This window comes from Gymnodraco acuticeps, unplaced genomic scaffold, assembly GCF_902827175.1.
Source record: "Gymnodraco acuticeps unplaced genomic scaffold, fGymAcu1.1, whole genome shotgun sequence".
Taxonomy (NCBI): Eukaryota; Metazoa; Chordata; class Actinopteri; order Perciformes; family Bathydraconidae; genus Gymnodraco; species Gymnodraco acuticeps.
Window position 1 is genome coordinate 105,950 of NW_022991471.1, and position 23,109 is coordinate 129,058.

General features: G+C 41.9%; 1 protein-coding gene across 1 annotated transcript in view; it reads left to right on the forward strand.

Moving 5' to 3' along the window:
- Window positions 1-3,497: 3,497 nt before the first annotated feature.
- g2e3 (G2/M-phase specific E3 ubiquitin protein ligase) overlaps window positions 3,498-23,109 on the forward strand; it is a 23,322-nt gene continuing 3,710 nt past the window's right edge. Inside the window, exons 1-8 of the mRNA XM_034196675.1 lie at window positions 3,498-3,633; window positions 6,147-6,218; window positions 7,095-7,192; window positions 9,467-9,568; window positions 17,737-17,861; window positions 18,910-19,078; window positions 22,709-22,815; window positions 22,895-23,011. Of these exons, the coding sequence (XP_034052566.1) occupies window positions 6,167-6,218; window positions 7,095-7,192; window positions 9,467-9,568; window positions 17,737-17,861; window positions 18,910-19,078; window positions 22,709-22,815; window positions 22,895-23,011 (770 nt within the window). The 5' untranslated portion in view covers window positions 3,498-3,633; window positions 6,147-6,166. The remainder of the gene's footprint in view (window positions 3,634-6,146; window positions 6,219-7,094; window positions 7,193-9,466; window positions 9,569-17,736; window positions 17,862-18,909; window positions 19,079-22,708; window positions 22,816-22,894; window positions 23,012-23,109) is intronic.

The following is a 23,109-nucleotide window of genomic DNA, read 5'->3' on the forward strand; positions in this document are numbered from 1 at the left end:
GCTTCACGTGAAACTATTCAACATCAAGTGCAGTCTATGCATAAATCTGAATTAGACACCACTATCAGAGTTTTTCGAACGGCATATAAAATTGGCAAACATAGCCGGCCATTCACAGACATGCCAATTGATTTGAATGTACAGAAACTGAATGGGCTGAACGTGGGCAGGGTTTTGCACTCCAATAAAACCTGTGGCGAAATCATCGACCACATAGCTCATGAGCTGAAGAAAAAAATGGCAAAAGACATTACAGAAAACCAAAGAAAACTCTGTGTTTTGGTCGATGAATCTACCACTATTAGTGGTAAAACGGTGCTTGTTGTGTGTCTACGCTCAGCATTAGCTGATGCTGAGCCCGAAACGTTTTTTTGGGAGCTGATCGAGTTGGATGGAACAACGGCTGATGACATCACAAAGGCGTTAATGGAGTGTCTTGGAAGAGATTTTAACGAGGACTTTTTAGGTCAGTGTTTCGTTTATTTTGCATGTGATGGGGCTTCAGTCATGCTAGGGAAGAGAACAGGCGTTGCTACCCAGTTGTGTAGTAAATTCCCAAGCCTGTTTGTGTGGCACTGCTCCAATCATCGTCTAGAGCTGGCAGTTGGGGATGTGGTCAAGGAGGTCTCAGGGCTCAATCATTTCCAGATCTTTTTTGACAAACTCTATTCCTTGTTCCATGCCTCCCCCAAAAATCAGAGGCAGTTAGCGCAGTGTGCGCAAGCAGTCGGACAGCGTCTCCTGGTGATAGGGCGTGTTTTGTCCATCCGCTGGGTGGCTTCAAGTGAAAGGAGCGTCAGAGCAGTCTGGGAAAACTACCGAGTGCTTCATGATCACTTCACAAATGCTGCAAACGACATGAGCAGGGATTCCAGAGACAGAGCAAAGTACAAGGGCCTGGATGATGTGCTCACATCTGCAACGTTTGTCAGCAATCTGGGACTGATGTACGATGCGCTCACAGAGCTCAGCGACCTCTCTCGGCAACTCCAAAAAAGAGAGATGACACTGCCTACAGCAGATAGGCTCTTAACTCGAGAAATACGAGTTTTTGAATCCATGGTCACCATGCCTGGCCCACACATGACTACAGTTCATACAGCTCTAGCTGAGAAGTCCTTCAAGGGTGTTGCCCTGCGTGAGAATGGCAGGCTTGTACAGATTCATGCAGGTCAGTTTTTCCGCAGTATGGTAGAGAATCTGAGACACAGAATGACTTCCACAACCTCCTCTCATGTCAGCACAAGAGAAATCCCATTACATGGCCGGGAGGCCCGGGACAATCAGCTAATCCAGGACATGAAAGTTATCCATCCTGGAAGTTGGCCTGAAGAGCAGTTAGACGTACAGTATGGGGACGTAGAGGTGCTACGTTTGTGCGAAGTGCTGAAAGTGGACAGAAGAGAGACTGTTCAGGGCTTTCGCGAATACAAGGAAACCAGGGCATCCCGTACACCTGCTGCCATGGAGCCTCTACTGAAAGCAGTCCGAACCATCGCTGTCTCCACTAGTGAGTGTGAGCGGGCATTCAGCTGCATGAACGATATCCTTACTGCAAAAAGGAATGCTCTCTCTGTCAGCCGACTGTCCAGCCTGGTTTTCATTAAATGTAATGGACCATCACTAGGACAGTTCAATCCGGAACAGTATGTGAGGTCCTGGCTGGCAAAGGGAAGGAGAAGTGCTGATGAAAGAGCCTGTCCAGCTCCAGCCCCTGATACTGATGTCCCCAAGGCCTTCTGGAGCCTTTTCTAACAATGTGAAGTATATTGCAAAGCAGCTCACCCAGTGAGAAGACTTTTGGCATAATGTGCCGATTTGTACAGATCCTGGAGATAGAAGGACTTCAGACCAACCAGGGAGTTATCTGATCAGCTTGGTGTTCAATGTAACTCTTTACCATGGCTCAGACTTTGTTACTTGCAGTTACAGTTTCTCATTTTAGATTGTGCAAATTTTGCATTTGTTTTTTTACATGTTCTTTGTTCATGCTCTTTATCATTTTTCTGAGTTGGAAAGTTAGATTGCATCATAGTTTACTTTATACATATTTGTATTCTTCAGTGGTGAAGTATATTGCAAAGCAGCTCAGCCATGTGAGAAGACTTTTGGCACTTTTTCGTTTTTCGTTTTCTGAGTTGGAAAGTTAGATTGCATTCAAAATGTACAGAAATACTTAATTTTGTTAAAGCTTTTTATAAAAAAATGCTTCTGACCAGAGCTTTGTTTCCTTGTCATTAATGTTGAACACCACCAGAGGGGCTCTCACCTGAAAGGTCTCTGCTTCATGTGTCTTCAGCAGAAGATCTAGACTTTGATTGCTATATTTTCAGTTAATATTGACCTTACTGAGCTTTAGCCATATCCGCTGCCTATCATAACAAATGTTAAGTACAGTGAACCTTTCTAAAATATACAGTAGTAAAGAGACTAACCCACCAGCATTATAGTAGCCAAATTCTTGTTTGTGGGCTGTATATATAAAATTTACTTGAAAAAGTTGCTGATTTTAGAGTACTGGCACCTTTTTCATTCCAATTCAAGCACTGAGCATCACTCGAAGGTGGGTTATTGTATGAGTCAAATGTACAACTTGCGAATGTTGTATAAGTCAAATGTCAAACTTTTGCCAATTGCCATATTAAAACATCAGCTGCAATTCACGACATGAAGAAGGCAGTCTCTGCAGAGCATACAGGCTAATGATGCAGTTATTTCCAGCATTCTTTATTTACCATTCATTCAAGTATGTGATGCCTTTTATCTGCTAATGTACAGGAGGAAGAGTGATAAACTGTCTGTCTAGTTGGCTTAAATAACAGTTAAAGCTTACAGCCTAAAAAACATGGAGCATTTTTTCCCTTTTATTCATTTTTATGTCAATTTGCACATTTCATGGTGACGCTCAGCCTCTCCCCTTAACTCCTAACAGTCATCATCATGTCAACCACAACACAGAGAAATACTGATAGAAATGTGTGTGTAGTACAATACAATACAATACAGATTTAAGAAATATCAGTTTTTGAGCATGTCATAAGCACGTTTTGTCTTGACTATATTACAACTATATTATTATAAAATAATATAGTATTTAAATGATTGAATTGATTAGAAGGGGGTCCGGTGCCTTGCTCAAGGGCACCACGACAGGGCCCAGGAGGTAAACTGGGACCTCTCCAAGTAACAGTCCACACTCCATACTCCATATTTAGGTCTGTTCGGGGACTTGAACCGGCGACCCTACGGCTCACAGTCCGAGCCCCTACTGACTGAGCCACTGCCGTACCAAACTAGCATTCAAAGGTCTGTCAATAAAATGCTTTGTTATTATTTATGGACTGATACTTACTGATAAGATAAACTCAATTAAAGTGTCAACAATCATAATATTAACACATAATATATCATAAAACCCCAAACCTCAAAATGATTCACCTGTTATTAACCGACCGTCCACCAGGGGGCGCTGACCAAAAACAACTCAAAGCACCGAAGAAGAAACACTGGAGGCGGAAGTGACTAGTTTTGAAAGAGGGAAATTTAAAAATTGGACGGATAATCAGAAACAAAACTGGAATAAATCCTCATTAAACTGCACGAAGATGGCCTCAATTTGACATTCTATGTGAAGTATGTTTTTATTCATTTAATACTTTGTCGTGAATATGTGATATGGTGACCGATATTTAACGAAGGACTTTCAGACAGTTGTATGTTAGCTAAGGTTAGTGTTGTTGTCGAAACGCTCTCCTTTATTGCCTTTTATTCATTACATATCATCAGGTTTTGATATTCAACAATATTTATTGTCTACGTGTACATGCATATATAATATCCTTCATAGTGTTTATTCGTCACACAGTCTACAGATTTGTATATTTAACTTTTTAGTTCTGTTTTTAGTCAAAGTCAGTTATTGTCAAAATGTCTCCATGTGTTACACAGAACTCTTTAATACCGTTTCTCGCAGTCCCACAGTAAAACAAGATACCCCGGGCCTAGATAAACGGGGTATAAGACTAAATAATAGTAGTAATAAGTACTAGTTAATAATATATATTAAAAAAAAACTCAATCCACAGAACATGAATTGACATTAATGCAAGTATTCTTTTCTCTTGTGTGTGTGTGTGTGTGTGTGTGTGTGTGTGTGTGTGTGTGTGTGTGTGTGTGTGTGTGTGTGTGTGTGTGTGTGTGTGTGTGTGTGTGTGTGTGTGTGTGTGTGTGTGTGTGTGTGTGTGTGTGTGTGTGTGTGTGTGTGTGTGTGTGTGTGTGTGTGTGTGTGTGTGTGTGTGTGTGTGTGTGTGTGTGTGTGTGTGTGTGTGTGTGTGTGTGTGTGTGTGTGTGTGTGTGTGTGTGTGTGTGTGTGTGTGAGACCTGCAGGGATAATGTGTGTGTGTGTGTGCCATGTTTTCTATCAACAGCATATTTTACATTTAATTTCCATAATGTTGATTATTTGTGAACGATTAAATGAATCGATAATTCACTGCAGGTGTTTCGTCCCAGCTCGTTGAGAAAAAGGGAAGCAACACAAAACCTGATGTAAAATGAAAAGTGTTTTAATGAGAGACTCAAATTAGAAGGTGTACAAACAGCTGTTGTCTAATAAACAAAAAGCAGAGGGCCAAATGGGTGCTGGTTTAAACAAACACACAAAACAATATAACGAAAGGAGGACTCTTAAACTAAGAGCTATATTTAAGTACTGATAAACACCAAAACAGTTATTCATATACAAATATTACATGTGTTACATACACACTTTTTAAACATAGTTCAGTCAGAAAACTCACGTGTTTCTCAATATGTTTATTAGAAGCAGCACATAGTTTGAGTTTGGCGTCTAGGCTCGGGCTTCATCGCTCCACAGATTTACAAAGAACATTGAGTGATGATTAGATAACTATCCCCCGAGCCTACAGGTGGAAGCTGGGGTGGAAGCTGGGGTGGAAGCTGGGGTGGAAGCTGGGGTGGGAGCTGGGGTGGGAGCTGGGGTGGAAGCTGGGGTGGAAGCTGAGGTGGAAGCTGGGGTGGAAGCTGGGGTGGAAGGTGAGGTGGAAGCTGAGGTGGAAGCTGGGGTGGAGCTGAGGTGGAAGCTGAGGTGGAAGCTGGGGTGGAAGCTGGGGTGGAAGCTGGGATGGAAGCTGGGATGGAGCTGAGGTGGAAGCTGGGGTGGAAGCTGGGGTGGAAGCTGGGGTGGAAGCTGAGGTGGAAGCTGGGGTGGAAGCTGGGGTGGAGCTGAGGTGGAAGCTGGGGTGGAAGCTGGGGTGGAAGCTGGGGTGGAAGCTGAGGTGGAGCTGAGGTGGAAGCTGGGGTGGAAGCTGGGGTGGAAGCTGAGGTGGAAGCTGGGGTGGAAGCTGAGGTGGAAGCTGGGGTGGAAGCTGAGGTGGAAGCTGGGGTGGAAGCTGGGTTGGAAGCTGAGGTGGAAGCTGGGGTGGAAGCTGGGGTGGAAGCTGAGGTGGAAGCTGGGGTGGAAGCTGGGGTGGAAGCTGGGGTGGAAGCTGGGGTGGAAGCTGAGGTGGAAGCTGGGGTGGAAGCTGGGGTGGAAGCTGGGGTGGAAGCTGGGGTGGAAGCTGGGATGGAAGCTGGGGTGGAAGCTGGGGTGGAAGCTGAGGTGGAAGCTGGGGTGGAAGCTGGGGTGGAAGCTGGGGTGGAAGCTGGGGTGGAAGCTGAGGTGGAAGCTGAGGTGGAAGCTGGGATGGAAGCTGGGGTGGAAGCTGAGGTGGAAGCTGGGGTGGTGGTGGGGCAGGGGAGCAGCAGCAACATGAAACACAGCAGCAGGAACATGAACGCAGCAGCGAGGCAGAGGCACGAAGACCTGGCAGCTTAAATAGAGCGGCATGTTTAGGAGAATGTGTTTGGTAGGTTGTAAGAGGGACGAGGTGCGTCACGTGTTCATGTCTGATTGGTGCTCGAGTTGACTGCCTGAACTAGATCGAAGGCTTCGCCCCATGTTTTCTGACTGTCCCACTGTTTGTGATTGTTTCCCCACACAGACAGATGGACGTACAAAATCGTTTTTAGATTGAGCCTTCTGGGTTTCTTCACTCTTTTTTTTGTGATGATAAATCTGTTTGGGTAAGCTCAGTATATTTGACCTCTGACCTCTGACCCTTGGTGCTCTGCCTGTGTCTCTGCAGAGATCCTTCCCACCAACGCCATGAAGAAAGCAAAGATGTCGCACCACAAAGTGGAGGGCATCGACCAGGAGTGTAAGTGAGGCACACACACACACACACACACACACACACACACACACACACACACACACACACACACACACACACACACACACACACACACACACACACACACACACACACACACACACTAGGGCTGCTCAATTAATCGTATTTTAATCGCAATTACGATTATGGCTTGCAACGATTACGAAAACAACGTAATCAAAATAAAACGATTATTTTTTTATTATTTTTTCAGTTGAGTTATACTAAAAGTTCAGGGTAATCAACTGTTACATTTTTTTTCTCCAATAAATTGATGTTTTCAAAGTAAATGGAAAATCGTTTTTAATAATCGTGATATCAATTATTGACCCAAATAATCGAGATTATGATTTTTGCCATAATCGATTATCCCTAACACACACACACACGCACGCATACACACACACACACACACACATACATACATACATACACACATACACATACACATACACATACACACATACACACACACATATATACACACACATATACACACATAGACACACATAGACACACACACACACAGACATACATACACACACACACACACACACACACACACATGTATACACACACATATATATACACATACATACATACACACATAGACACACATAGACACACATATATACACACACACACAGACATACACACACACACAGACATACACACAGACACACACACACACACACACACACACACACACACACACACACACACACACACACACACACAGAAGAGAAATGATCCCTAGAAATATCCATGTTCCTTTCTTTATCTGACATATCGAGCTCTCATTGGATATGAGATGTACAATAGGCAGTGTGATGAAGCTGGTTGTGCTGTCTGTCTGTGCAGGCTGTGTTCTCTGCAGACAGAGCGATGACGACCCGGCACTGTTTGGGGAAAAAGTCACACTGAAGGAACCAAAGCTCTCTGTTCACTACTTCTGTTTGGTAAGTCTCTCTGAAAGAGTGTGTTTGTGTCTTCACAGGTTTTGATGGACTTCCTGTCAGATGTAACGTCTGAAGTTATGATATTGTATTATCGTCAGTGGCGGTTCTACGGGGTGGCACGGGGTGGCAGCTGCCACCTCAGAAAAAGGCCTTGCCACCCCAGCTGCCACCCCATTTGGCAGCTTTGTTTTGAAAGAAAAGTTGTGGCTCATCGGACATTTATGAGAGAAAATCTCTAATGTCCGAGTGCAAGTGAATGCAGCACAAGACGCGAGCCTTGTAACCCCTCCCCCGGCCCTGGCGCGAGCGTAGAAATGGCTTAGCCCCACCATGGAAAATTATGTTAAAGTAAGCAAAAAAAACTCTGCCAACTCGCGGAGTAAACTGCACAGACAGCAGTTAGTCAGATTGATTTCAGCCACTTGCCTGGAAATACCGAAGACTAGAAACGGTTGTGAAAACTTTTGTCATGTAGTGATCGTCTTCTCAATAGAACATCTTTGATAATGTCTTCTGGCCAATCAGAATCAAGATAACGGCGTGGTGTTGTTGCAGGAAGTCCCGACGAAGAATACTTTTGCTGTAGTACATCTCTATATACATCGATACAATATTACGTGTTGATAGAAATCAACACGTAATGAAATAAGACCCCACGGTTTGATGATTGATAGGTGTGTGGGCTGTCTTTCATTTTGACACAGAACAATGGGGGCTATCCACCCTTATCCACAATGTAAAGTAATTCACAGCCTCTTCCTCTTCTCTCTGTGAGGAGCAGCAGGTTCAGCTTTCAGAACAAAGTAACACAAAACTAAAATGGCATTCATGTTTTTTAAATATGTCGTGTAGTAATAGATGTATTTATTTTCTTCTCAAGAGAGTACCAGAATGTGTATTTTATGTTAGTATTTCAAAAAATCTCCCAGACCCCCCTGCAGGGGTTGGGTTTTCAGCAGGTCAACTCTTTCACCTGTGGGGAAGTTGCAGGATTGGCTCCAGGTCGCCCTTTTTATTTACTACAAGACAAATGTGCCTTTTTATTTCATACAGTTCAATTTGGATTGAGACAGGGAAATAATCAAACCCTCACGCGTGGCGTTTCACTGTCAAGGGGAGCGTGTATGTAATTACATTGCAAATACTGACTTGAGCCCCACCGCTGTATGGGTTAGCCCTACCATAGATGACCCAACACAAATGAAATACTCCGCCACTGTTTGCGGTCTACGATGACAGAGAAGAGCCGGTCAAGTTTGGCTGCACTCAGCATTGAATCAAAACGCACCATAGCTTTAAATCGTTTGTGAGGCGTTTTGCTGATCAAGATGGTAATCGCCACATTCAGCTGTTATAGGCAACTTGATGCTCTGCTCACGGATGAATCGATGAGAATAATAAACTGTTAAGATGATGACCTTACGTGTGTAAATATCTTTTTTTCTTTGAGGGGGTCTGCCCCCAAAAAAGAGTTTGAAGTCCTGAGAAAGTCAAATAAGACGGTGTGTAAAACTACACTGCCCAGCCAACAGAAAGTAACCACTTTGATTTAACTAGGCCAGCAGGTAAGGACTTTCCACTGGATCATAACTGCAGCGATGTTTCAGCTGAACACACGTTTTTTAACCCTAACTGATGCAGTTAGTCACTTCTTTAATGTTTGTTCTTTCTGATGTGAAGTCCAGGTTGTAACTGTTTGCAATGAAGTCGTGGGGCGCTGAACTGTTCTTTTGATTCTTTTGATTTATGATAGTAATTACTTGTCTTTCAGATTTGAAGGAGGGTAAGCAAGCATCTTGAGGAACATTCATCATTAACTCCTCCAAAAAATATAGTTTATTTAATAATAACACTGAATATGTGAATCATAACAGTGATTGACAGCTGATAGGAATAATATGATTGTTAATATTATCATATTCATTCAGACAAACATCGATGAGACAGTTAATTAATGTCTGCATTGATTTGGTTCCCCTGCTGGTCTAAGAGTGAGACAAACTCATTCAGTTATTGTTCAGTTCAAATTCATTCAATGATGTCTGCCACCTTATATATTTATATGTAAGGATTTACTGATGTGCCACAATAATGTCACCTAATGTTATTGAGTTAAAATATCAATATTGTGGCTTTCCAAGTTAACATTGTTGATATGACTGCGATTAAATCAGCATATACTTCTGCCAGGGGACGCCACCCCTGCCACCCTCTGGCCACCCCATGAATATGTGTCTAGATCCGACGCTGATTATCGTTTTTTGTGTGTCTCAGCTGACGGCCTGTGGAGTTTACCAGGGAGGAGAGGAGCACGAGGGCGTCTTTGGTTTCCTGGTGAAGGACATCTATAAGGAAGTCCGCCGCTCAAATCGACTGGTGAGCGACTGAGAGAGCTTTCAATCTGTTTTACTGTGTGTTTACTGTGTGTGTGTGTTTTACAGTGTGTGTGTTTACTGTGTGTGTGTTTTACTGTGTGTTTACTGTGTGTGTGTTTACTGTGTGTGTGTGTTTACTGTGTGTGTGTTTACTGTGTGTGTGTTTTACTGTGTGTTTACTGTGTGTGTGTTTACTGTGTGTGTGTTTACTGTGTGTTTACTGTGTGTGTGTTTACTGTGTGTGTGTGTTTTACAGTGTGTTTACTGTGTGTGTGTGTTTACTGTGTGTGTGTTTACAGTGTGTTTACTGTGTGTGTGTTTACTGTGTGTTTACTGTGTGTGTTTTACTGTGTGTTTACTGTGTGTGTGTTTACTGTGTGTTTACTGTGTGTGTGTTTACTGTGTGTGTGTGTTTTACAGTGTGTTTACTGTGTGTGTGTTTACTGTGTGTGTGTGTTTACAGTGTGTTTACTGTGTGTGTGTTTACTGTGTGTGTGTTTACTGTGTGTGTGTTTACTGTGTGTGTGTTTTACTGTGTGTGTGTTTACTGTGTGTGTGTTTCTGTGTGTTTACTGTGTGTGTGTTTAACTGTGTGTTTACTGTGTGTGTGTTTACTGTGTGTTTACTGTGTGTGTGTTTACTGTGTGTGTGTGTTTTACAGTGTGTTTACTGTGTGTGTGTTTACTGTGTGTGTGTTTACAGTGTGTTTACTGTGTGTGTGTTTACTGTGTGTGTGTTTACTGTGTGTGTGTTTACTGTGTGTGTGTTTTACTGTGTGTTTACTGTGTGTGTGTTTACTGTGTGTTTACTGTGTGTGTTTTACTGTGTGTTTGCTGTGTGTGTGTTTACAGTGTGTTTTACTGTGTGTGTGTGTGTGTGTGTTTACTGTGTGTTTACTGTGTGTGTTTTACAGTGTGTTTACTGTGTGTGTTACTGTGTATTTACTGTTTGTGTGTTTTACAGTGTGTTTACTGTGTGTGTGTTTACTGTGTGTGTGTGTTTTACAGTGTGTTTACTGTGTGTGTGTTTACTGTGTGTGTGTGTTACTGTGTGTGTGTTTAATGTGTGTTTACTGTGTGTTTAATGTGTGTTTACTGTGTGTTTAATGTGTGTTTAATGTGTGTTTACTGTGTGTTTACTGTGTGTTTAATGTGTGTTTACTGTGTGTTTTAATGTGTGTTTAATGTGTGTTTACTGTGTGTTTACTGTGTGTGTGTTTACTGTGTGTGTGTTTACAGTGTGTTTACTGTGTGTGTGTGTTTACTGTGTGTGTTTTACAGTGTGTTTTACTGTGTGTGTGTTTACTGTGTGTGTTACTGTGTGTTTACTGTGTGTGTGTGTGTTTTACTGTGTGTTTACTGTGTGTGTGTTTACTGTGTGTGTTTTACAGTGTGTTTACTGTGTGTATGTGTGTGTGTGTGTGTGTGTGTTTTACAGTGTGTTTACAGTGTGTGTGTTTACTGTGTGTGTTACTGTGTGTTTACTGTGTGTGTGTTTTACAGTGTGTTTACTGTGTGTGTGTGTGTTTTACTGTGTTTACTGTGTGTGTTTTACAGTGTGTTTACTGTGTGTGTGTGTGTGTGTGTGTTTTACAGTGTGTTTACTGTGTGTGTGTTTACTGTGTGTGTTACTGTGTGTTTACTGTGTGTGTGTTTTACAGTGTGTTTACTGTGTGTGTGTGTGTGTTTTACTGTGTGTTTACTGTGTGTGTTTTACAGTGTGTTTACTGTGTGTGTGTGTGTGTGTGTGTTTTACAGTGTGTTTACAGTGTGTTTACTGTGTGTGTGTGTTTTACTGTGTGTTTACTGTGTGTGTGTGTGTTTACTGTGTGTGTGTGTTTTACTGTGTGTTTACTGTGTGTGTGTGTTTTACTGTGTGTTTTACTGTGTGTGTGTGTTTACTGTGTGTGTGTGTTTTACTGTGTGTTTACTGTGTGTGTGTTTTATGGCGTTATATTTGTGCCTCTATCCTGAGCGCGCAATGAAACATGTTGAGCATAGAAAATGCTATTGAGCGCGCACTTGAACAGTTTTGAGCACAGAGAAATATATTTTCTCTCATAAAACTCCTGCTCCGTGCGCAAGCAGACCGCTGCACGCGCTCTCTCTCCCCCGCTCGCTCGACCTCTCCAGCCTGTGCGCGATCAGCTTTGCCTGCGCTCGCTCAGCTTTGCCTGCGCTCGCTCAGCTTTGCCTGCGCTCGCTCAGCTTTGCCTGCGCTCGCTCAGCTTTGCCTGCGCGCCCTCAGCTTTGCCTGCGCTCGCTCAAGTTGTCACAGCGTTACAAATGTGCCACAAAACCAACCAAGCGGAGAACTCGAGAAGGTCAATTCTGATTGGCTGGTCCAGCGCCATGTAGAGAGAAGAGTTGCTACAGCGGAAGTCCAAAATGCTTGATCGTCACGTGGTTCAGAGAGACTCAGAAAGTTCGTGGCGGGCCATTTGAATCACGATTTGAATGCATTAATAACAGGATAGAAATGCAATTTTTGGTAATTAGTGGTCAATAAAGGTTTTGATTTGCAATATTTATACAACATATCGATATGTGTGTAGTTACATCAATGTGTTTTGTTTTTTTAATGTGCTAATATTTGAGGATTAAGATAAAATAAGAAGTAGCCTACTTTATTGATACCAATTGGGGAAATGTTTACGCTGCAGCAGCAAAAGACAAGGAGGCATTGTACATTAGACAGTTAAAAGACTAGAATTAAACAATCGAAAATGTAAACATCTTAAATAGAAATAACATAGCATTACAACGTAGAAAATATACATAGTGTGAACAGCTATCTTACCTGTTAACATACATGTTAGGCTAACGTTGCCTTGGTTTAAGAGCCTGTTGTTTATTGCTTTGAATTCTTTAAAACAAATATTATCTTCTTAAACCTGTATGGTAGTCAGGAGCATCACATCCTAATGTTTATTGATATATTTAGAGGGAGGGAAGAAAGGTTTAAAAATTCTGATTAGATACATTTCTACCATTTCATGGTGGTTTCAGTAATCCCCTGGTAATAGAGGACCTAAGTAATCTAAAGTACTAATGTAATCTTTATGACTTTCAGAAAGGACAGGAGACCCACAGGTGCCTATCAATGATTGTCAACTGACAGCACAATGAGTCAAAGGACTAGCAGCAGCATGATGATGATGATGATGATGTTAAATGTGTTGTTTTTGGAACATCCATTGTAAATAAATGGAATTCAATAAACATTGAATAGCATATCATGCAGTTTGTCTGTGCCTTTTCCTCCGTGTTGTCCGGCATATAGTCTCCCCCATGGTTTGCTGTGCTGCCTGGGGATGCTCCAAGCGCTCAGAGAAAGGAGTATGAATGTAAGGTTTCCCCACTGACACAGAGAGGAGGAAAGAATGGCTGGCTCAAGTCAACAAGAGCAATTTAACTATCACAAAAGACAGCAACAACATATGTGAGGTAATCATATTTTTCACAAAACGAAGACCACACCATTGGGAAGCTTAATGTCTGTTTAATCAAAATAAGGAACAGGGAGAGGCTTGCAAAGCTCTGAGAGCTGAGACTCAGGTGCAGGGTCTCAGTGCAGGTCTTCAGGCTCCATTGAATCCCCCTGGGGTTCTTGTGCTGAGAGAGGGAGACAGGAGAAAGGGTTAGATACATCTAGCAACCTATAGGATGGGAAATTGCTGACCTATTTTAAACTTACCTTGTGTTTTCACTCTCACTTAAAGAGCCTGTGACACGAGTTTCCCCCATCATCCAAACCCATCAATTTGAGTAAATATTGTCCCCTTGAAAACCGTTACTGAACTGATTTTGGATATTTGTACTTTGATAACCATTAATCTGCCCTTCAATGTTGACCATTTCCTGGATCTGCTCGGGGATTCTTCAAGTCCCGCCAAATGATGTGTGACGTCATTGCGGGCACAGCGCTCCAGCTGCACGGTTCAGGATCCCAGCATCTGCATGTAAACGCACGATGGCGCACACAGCAGCAAGCTCAGACAGCGATGACCGTTTAATTTTGAACGTGTCTGAGAGCTCATATGAGGCTGAAGGATCGGTTTATGTTGTATCTGTTAGAAGTTTAGGAATTAGGTGCGTCAATATGGGCGATCATACGGTCATGTAGCCAGTGGGACTAAAAATCATCCCGGGACTCTCGACCGGCCCACTTCGGTACCGCTAGTAAATTGTCAACGGGGGGAGTGGGGGATGTCAGGGGCGGCAGGTGCTGTAGATAGTAAATGTAAATATGTAAATATTTGTGTCACTGCATCTTGGTAAAATACAAATATAATGCAATGTCTGTGTCTTTGACATTAGCGCTGCCAGCCACCTGTGCCCTGTACTACGAAGCCAGTTCAACAGACCCTGGATATGTTTGAGTAACAAACAAACTAACAACAACAAACTAACAAACGAGATCTCGCTAAACGGTCCTACGACGCTGGTTATCAACTCGGTAAATCAAGCCAGGGTTTCTCTCTCAAGCTGAGAGCGCGTTCACGTCTAAGACACGAGTGGATCTCACTTTAATTACATTTGACTCGAGTGTTTCGTCAACATAATGTGTTGCTTAAAATAATACTTCTCTTCTGCATACAGTATGTGACACTGTAAGTGTTGCACGGCCAGATACGGCTGGAGAAGCTGACTCAGATAAGGAAATATATGATACATTATATGATCGATGATCTGATTGATGATGTAATATGAATGATAAGTGCGACACGTCGGCGTCTTCTCTGCATACGGCAGTTTAAACTGTATTTCCTTTATCCTGTAATATGACTTGAGAGATTTAAACTCCGCACACTGAGTTGATCTCTTTTCTATAGATGCAGGAGGCGGGCAGCGTCAGGTAAAAAAAAGTTATTTAGCCTTCCCAAACCTGAGCCTCACGCGCCGCCTATGGGGGATGTGCTAGTGACTTATCCGACCGGCCCACTTCGGTACCGGCCCATCGGGATTCGTCCCGATGGCCAGTCCGCCACTGCACCCAGCCCAGGTAAACTGTCAACGGGCGGAGCCTCGCTGCGGGGAAACGGTGGACCTAGTGTCCCGATCGGAGTGGGAATAATAATAATAATAATCCGTGCATTTTATCCATTAATTTCCCCAACATTGTGGTGAAAAAACCACACGTTTAATCCATGTTGGTGTACAACTACAAAAAGCATCGGGTGGTTTTCTCATCAGGAAATGCAGACCGGCACAAACAAACGATTTTTAATCATCATCCTCACGATCATTTAATGTATCATATGTTCGCCGAATTGACATGAAAGCACTAATAAATGTAGTTTCATCCACTTGAGTTTACAACTACAAAAATAATCGATTTGTTTTTATATCACATCCGACGGGAGGAAATTCAGCAGCTCTCACTACCGATTTGTAATCCTAATGTAATCATCATCTTCACCACGATCATTTATGTTTATGTTCGCCGAATTGACATGAAAGCACTGACAAATATGAATATACTGTAGTCAACTTCATTAAAACGTTATTAACGTGCCTAAACTCAGTAATTCACCATTTCTACGCATGACAACACACTTTGTCCGTGTTTGGCTCTCTCGCCGCACAGTGAAGCGTTCCCGCATTGACGTCACATCCGGCTTCCCCAAAACTTCAAAATGAGTCGAAGGAATTTCCCCGCGATGTTCGAAATTATTGATATTTAACGGAACGGTATCGCACCTTCTTTTTTAAACTGACGGTTCGAGATTACTAGTAGCCCAATATTTAATTGCACAACAGTTGTTGGGAGGCTGTCACAGGCTCTTTAAGTCGCTCTCCCTTTGCCATCAATCCAAAATCAGCTGAGCTGCAATATAATACAGACAGGTAATAATCAACAGAATCACAAGGACATAATATGGCTCTGCTAAAAACACTCACCCATAAGTTACGTTTTTGTTTACTGTTTGGAAGTCTCAAATATCCACTCTAAATCCATATCAATGGCGATGTATCACACCAATAGCTCTCTTCCTTATTATTGTGTAACGTTAACTATATTATTCTAGCTGGAATGGTTTTTGGAGCCAAGGCAGAACGTATAAAAGTTAGCGCTGAGCTTCAGTGTGCAATGTTCAAAACAACAGATAAAGCCAGAAATCTAGGTGTAGTCATGGACTCTGGCCTGAGTTTCAACAGTCACATTAAAACAGTTACTAAATCAGCCTACTGTCACCTAAAGAATATATCTAGGATTAAAAGACTAATGTCACAGCAGGATTTGGAAAAACTTGTCCATGCTTTTATCTTCAGTAGACTCGACTACTGCAATGGTGTCTTCACAGGTCTCACTAAAACATCTATTAGGAAGCTGCAGCTGATTCAGAACGCCGCTGCTCGAGTCCTCACTAACACTAAGAAAGTGGATCACATCACTCCTGTTCTGAAGTCTTTACACTGGCTTCCTGTGTGTCACAGAATAGATTTCAAAATACTGCTGCTGGTTTATAAAGCACTGAATGGTTTAGGCCCAAAATACATTTCTGACCTCCTGCTAAATGATGAACCATCCAGATCTCTCAGGTCTTCAGGGACTGGTCAGCTTTCTGTCCCCAGAGTCAGAACTAAACATGGAGAAGCAGCGTTCAGTTATTATGCTCCAAATATCTGGAACAAACTCCCAGAAACCTGCAGGTCCGCTGCAACTCTGACTACTTTTAAATCCAGGCTGAAGACTTTTCTTTTTGTCGCTGCTTTTAATTGAACTATTCATATCTTAGACTGCACTGTAACTTTTATCCATGTACTTTTTTCTTTTAATGTTTAATTGACTGCACTGTAACTTTTATCCATGTATTTTCTTTTAATGTTTATTTTATTAGCTTTTCTTTTTAATGACTGATTTTAAATGCCATTTTCTTAATCTCTTTCATTTTTTGTAAAGCACTTTGAATTGCCTTGTGTTGAAAAGTGCTATATAAATAAACTTGCCTTGCCTTGCCTTGGAACTCCAAAATGGATATCCTCATTTCACCACCCACTACAATCACACGCCCCAATGTTATATTTAACTAATATGTAACTCCCTCCACCCCGGATAAAAGCACGTTAAGAAGCCCCTTTTCTCTAATTCCACAACGTTGGAAGAAATAACACGAGGAGAACGGATTAATAGGCTGTTCATGGTTAACGTGTGTTGCTAACTTTAGCCGGTATCCTAGCCTCATTTGTCCGGTTGAAAATTAACGCAAGCATATGCCCATTGTAGAACAGGAAACAGAAGTTGGTCCAGGTTCTGGTCAACCCAACATTGTGATAGAGAGAGAAACATGTTTTGTCATTCTGCCACCTCTAATGCTTACAGCAAGTAATCAATACCTCAGAAGGGTTCAGCTACATGTATGCTACGGTTTGTTAGCGGTTTGCTTAAACTACCCCTATAGCTATGTTGCCGGCTAGCAAACTCAGGCATTGCAAACAATAACGTGATATCAGAAAACTAGAAAGGTATAACTCACCTGACACTGTGGCGTGCTATTCTCTTCATCCGAGTCTGTCATGTCCTGTAAATGTCAACGATAGATGTGTAATAAGAACGTCAACAGCGGTCTGCTTGCGCACGGAGCAGGAGTTTTACGAGAGAAAATATATTTCTCTGTGCTCAACATTTTTCAAGTGCGCGCTCAGGATAGAGGCACAAATATAACGCCATAGTGTTTTACAGGGTGTTTACTGTGTGTGTGTTTTACAGTGTGTTTACTGTGTGTGTGTGTGTTACAGTGTGTTTACTGTGTGTGTGTGTGTGTTATAGTGTGTTTACTGTGTGTGTGTGTGTGTTTACAGTGTGTTTACTGTGTGTGTGTGTGTGTGTTATAGTGTGTTTACTGTGTGTGTGTGTGTTACAGTGTGTTTACTGTGTGTGTTACAGTGTGTTTACTGTGTGTGTGTTTTACAGTGTGTTTACTGTGTGTGTGTTTTACAGTGTGTGTGTGTGTGTTTACTGTCTGTGTGTCTGTCTGTCTGTGGTGTCTGTCTGTGTGTCTGTGTGTCTGTCTGTCTGTCTGTCTGTCTGTGTGTCTGTCTGTCTGTCTGTCTGTGTGTCTGTCTGTCTGTCTGTCTGTCTGTCTGTCTGTCTGTCTGTCTGTCTCAGGCGTGAGTAAGAAGAAGGGTGTGTGTATAACGCGTGTGTACCATGTGTGTGTTACAGGCATGCAACCTGTGTAAGAAGAAGGGAGCGTGTGTGGGCTGTAACGTCAGGAGCTGCAGGAAGAAGGCGCATTACCCCTGCGGGAGGAAACTCAACTTCATCTCTCAGTTCACTAAAAACTTCCCGTGAGTCAACACAATAAACATTCTTATTTTATTAGTGAAATGGATAAAGGTGAGAGTCATTGTGTCTCATATAGAAGTCCCGTTCAGAGTGTGTTTAAAAGGGTGAGGGTAATTATTATTAAAACTTTATTACAGACTCAGGGTCCAGATAAAAGACAAGACATTACATATAATAAATTACATACACAGCATAAAAAGAATTCATAGTTTAAGAATAATTTAAATCAGTGTCCTACAAAGAGACAACTATACCAATGTCTCCACAGCTGCGATTGGTAGCGTGTAGTACTATACCTTATGTTCGATAAGGCCAAGAGGATTTCATTATCAGAGTCATTAAGCCGACAAATACATTTATACATAAGATTTCTTAAAACAGCTTGTAGAGTATTGACTCCTGCAGCCAAAAACATTTCACTTGCACCAGACCATCGAGGTCTCTTCAGCAATATTCTCATGGCATCATTATAGTACTTGAAGTTTCCGTAAACTTGCTTTTCTGTAGTTTGACCACAGACGTGCCGTTTAGAGCAGTGTGCAATATGCTCTGAACAGAGACATCTTCACTCCATCTGTACACGCACCAAACCTACGTAGGAGAATGTTTGCTTGTGCATACATACATCATGCGGCATTGCCTATAAATATCTTCATCATCTGTCATTTGTTCTGTAATAAAGTGTCCAAGATATTTTTAATTTATTACAGACACTAAGATTAATATCAGACAATTTAAAATCAGGAAATTTCAGACATGTGTAAGTTATCTTAATCTTACTTACTATTCCCTACACAATCAACACTCGGTGGTTTAATGGTGAGCAGAAATGAGAACAACGTCAGACATGTATACTCATGATCATGTAATGGTTTAAAATGTATTGTAACATTGTAATCCTGCTAGTAACACAAGACAAAAACATCGTTATGACATCATAAAGTGGCCAAAATCTGATCAGCTCATTTTCAGACAGGTTTTTGGAGTGGATTTTGCATAATAGGTGACCTTTTAATATTTACTCCTGAAGTTCTCCCTGTGTGTGTGCAGGTCGTACTGCCCGGACCACAGCCCCTCTCAGACGGCGTGTGTGAGTGCAGACCTCAGCCTGCCTCAGTCCTGCTCCGTCTGTCTGGACTCCATCGAGCCGGTCCTCGGATACTCTGTCCTCAAGTGTCCGTCCTGCCACCACAGCTGGTTCCACCGGGACTGTGTGCAGGTAGTGACACTGCTTTACTTTCATAAATCTATTTACCCCAATTATAGGGCTGCATGATTTGAAGAAAAACAAACTAAATGTGAATACTTTGACTGGTATTTTTCTGCAAATGCAATATGATTGGCAATATTATGTCGTGTGTGGCTCAGTCAGTAGGGGCTTGAACTGTGAGCCGTAGGATCGCCGGTTCAAGTCCCCGACCAGACCTAAATATGGACTGCTACTTGGAGAGGTCCCAGTTCACCTCCTGCCCTGCTGTGGTGCCCTTGAGCAAGGCACCGGACACCTGGAAAAACACAGAGCAGGAGACTTCCTTGCACTTCAAATGAAAAGCACTTCCTGTCAAACATTTCAAAGTTAAACAGAATTATGACCCTTATAATGTCCAATTACTGACCAATCAGCATCCTCACCTGTGTCTCTAAGATAGCTGAGAAATGAGTGTCAAAACTAATCACCAAACATTTAGATAAAGGTTTCGCTCCACTCCACCCTATGCAGTTTGGTTTTCGTGCTCACCACTCCACTGAGACAGCTAACTGTGTCTTTGTGGAAAAGGTTAAATGTATGTTGGACACGAGCCCAGGTGTAGGTGCTGTCTTCCTTGATCTCAGGAAGGCTTTTGACACCGTTGACCACCAAGTGCTCCTTACAAAGCTCACTCATTTACATTTCTCTGCAGATTCAATACAGTGGGTTAGGTCTTACTTATCAAACAGAAAACAGTGTGTTTTGGTCAACGATGCCAAATCAATCAATGTTTATTTATATAGCCCAATATCACAAATGTTACATTTGTCTCAGTGGACTTCACAATTTGTACAAAAATATCAGTATGACAATACGACACCCTCTGTCCTTAGACCCTCTGTCCTTAGACCCTCACATCGTACAAGGAAAAACTTCCGAAGAAAACCCACAGTTTAAAGGGAACATGGGAGAAACCTCAGGGAGAGCAACAGAGGAGGGATCCCTCTCCCAGGACAGACAGACGTGCAATAGATGCCGTGTGTAAATTGAAAAGATAATACATTTGCAACATAGGTAGTCCAAATGTTTGGAAATGCATGTGTGTATAATAGGAAGATGAATCCACGAGGATATCCATCCAGGACCTATGATCCAGGACCACAGCCACGACTCAAGATCCAGGGCTTGCGATGCAGGACACAGGACTGCAGGATCATCCATGACTCCGGATCCCGGCGTATATAGACACCAAAAAGAAAGACATTTGGGGAAGCTGGGTTAATCGGAACATGAGAGTACACAGGTACAGACAGAGAGAAGGAAGAAGTAAGATGTCCCCCGACAAACTAAGCCTATATCAGCAAAACTAGGGGCTGAATCTAATCAGCCCTAACTATAAGCTTTATCAAAAAGGAAGGTCTTATGCGCACTCTTAAAAACGGATAGGGTGTCTGCCGCCCGAACACAAACTGGAAGCTGATTCCACAAATGTGGAGCTTGATAAGAAAAGGCTCTGGCTCCCATTGTACTTTTAGAGACTCTAGGAACAACCAACAACCCTGCATTCTTGGAACGCAATGCCCTAGTAGGACAGTAGGGTATAATGAGTTATTTAAGGTAAGATGGCGCCTGCCCATTAAGGGCTTTGTAGGTGAGAAGAAGAATTTAAAATTCTATCCTGTGTTCTATAGGGAGCCAGTGTAAGGCAGCCAGAACAGGAGTAATGTGGTCCCTTTTCCTAACTCTGGTTAGTACAACGAGCCTGCAGCATTTTGAATCAGCTGAAGCGACTTGACTGACTTCTTGGTACACCCTGATAATAAAGAGTTACAATAATCCAGCCTTGAAGTAACAAATGCATGGACTAGTTTCTCTGCATCGTTTTGAGGCAAGATATGCCTGATTTTTGCAATGTTACGTAGATGGAAGTAGGCGGTCCTTGAAATTGATTTTATGTGGGCGTTAAAGGATAAATCCTGATCAAATATAACACCAAGATTCCTTACAGTCTCACTGGAGGCCAAATTAATGCCATCCATAGTTAGTATATCTTTAGATAATTTGTTTCGTAGATTATTCGGGCCAAGTACAATAACTTCAGTTTTGGTCGTGTTTAACATCAAAAAGTTTAAGGTCATCCACGTTTTTAAGTCCTTGAGGCAGTCTTGAATTTTATTTAGATGATTAATTTCATCAGGCTTGATTGATAAATATAGTTGAGTATCATCCGCATAACAATGAAAGTTTACAGAATGATTCCTTATAATATTGCCTAACGGAAGCATATATAATGTGAACAAAATAGGTCCGAGCACTGAGCCCTGTGGCACTCCATGGCTAACTTTGGTTTGCGTGGAAGATTCATCATTGACACGTACAAACTGAGAGCGTTCAGATAGATAGGACCTAAACCAGTCTAAAGCAGTTCCCTGTATGCCAACTAAGTGCTCTAGTCTTTGCAATAAGATATCATGGTCGATAGTATCAAATGCAGCACTGAGATCGAGCAAAACAAGAATAGAGACAAGTCCCTTGTCAGAGGCTATTAGAATGTCATTTGTGACTTTAACCAGAGCTGTCTCTGTGCTATGATGTGAACATCTTCAAATAAATCATTGTTTTTTAAGTAATCACACAACTGTTTTGCCACTGCTTTCTCAATAATTTTTGAGAGGAACGGAAGATTAGAAATAGGTAATCCCCCCAAAAGATTAGAAATAGGTAATCCCCCCAAATCCCCCTACCTTGTGAACCCTGGGGTTCCACAAGGTTCCATTCTTGGACCATTACTGTTTTCTCTGTACATTAATGACTTGCCTAATGTATGTCCTGATTTGAATGTACAAATGTATGACGATGATGCAGTCATCTTTGTAATCACATCCTGTACCTTTTAAAACAAGGAAATAAATAAGATAATTATAACAAATACATTAATAATAGTAAAGCAAATACAAATAAATAAAAGCATTTTACACAATGAGTGACATCTTTAGCAGAGCAGGATCGGTTACACAGGGACATTTTCTATAATGTTCTTTATTATTTATTCTTTAGAGCAGGGGAGTCAAACTCAATTTCATCTCGGGCCACATCAACATTTTGGTTGCGCTCAAAGGGCCGGTTGTAACTTTAAGACTATATATATATACATATGTAAATATTTTAATATAATGTATTATATGACATTATTGCCTCTGCATTGGATCATTATCGGATAGGGTAATCACTTCATAATTAACTACGTCTGAAAGCAGAAGTCTAGGGGAACTCATTGGAAGTCTCTTCAGTGAGAATGTCACAAAATGATTATTTTTAAGCCAAATTCTGGGGAAAAATTGAAAATGTAAAAAAAGGGAAATTCTGAAGAAAAAAAAGTAACATTCTGAAAAAAAGTCAAATTCTGAAAAAAAAAAGTCAAATTCTGGAGAAATCATATTTGAGATGCATTGTGGGACATGTAGTTTATGGGCAACGTGCTTCTGTAAATCGGCATGTAACCGTATAATAAACGTATTATATTCTTTCAGAGCTCTTGTGGGGCCGCATTAAATGAAGTCGCGGGCCAGATTTGGCCCCCGGGCCTTGAGTTTGACACCCCTGCTTTAGAGGATGTGTACCAAACAATATTTATTTATTGACTGTGTGTTTGTGTTCCAGCGTCAGGCGCACAGTGCCGGCCTATTCTTCTTCAAATGCACTCTGTGTAGCAACAAGGAGGACTTCCAGCAGGAGATGCTGAGGATGGGAATATACATCCCAGAGAGGTAACACGATCCCTACAACAACAAGAAACAACCACAGAACACAAGTCTCTTTTCTTACCCACCATATTCTCTTCTGCAGAGATGCATCATGGGAGTTGGAGACAAACGCATACTCAGACCTGCTGGTGGTTTACGAGCACTGTGACGCTTCAACCTGCCTCTGCAACGACGGGCGGACGCACTCCTATAAGAGCGGGTATTTATATTCTAATGTGTTTCATTCAGGATGTTATTTTAGACAAACACAAGGTTTAACTGTTACCATTAGTGATTTCTTACAATATTAAACCTATC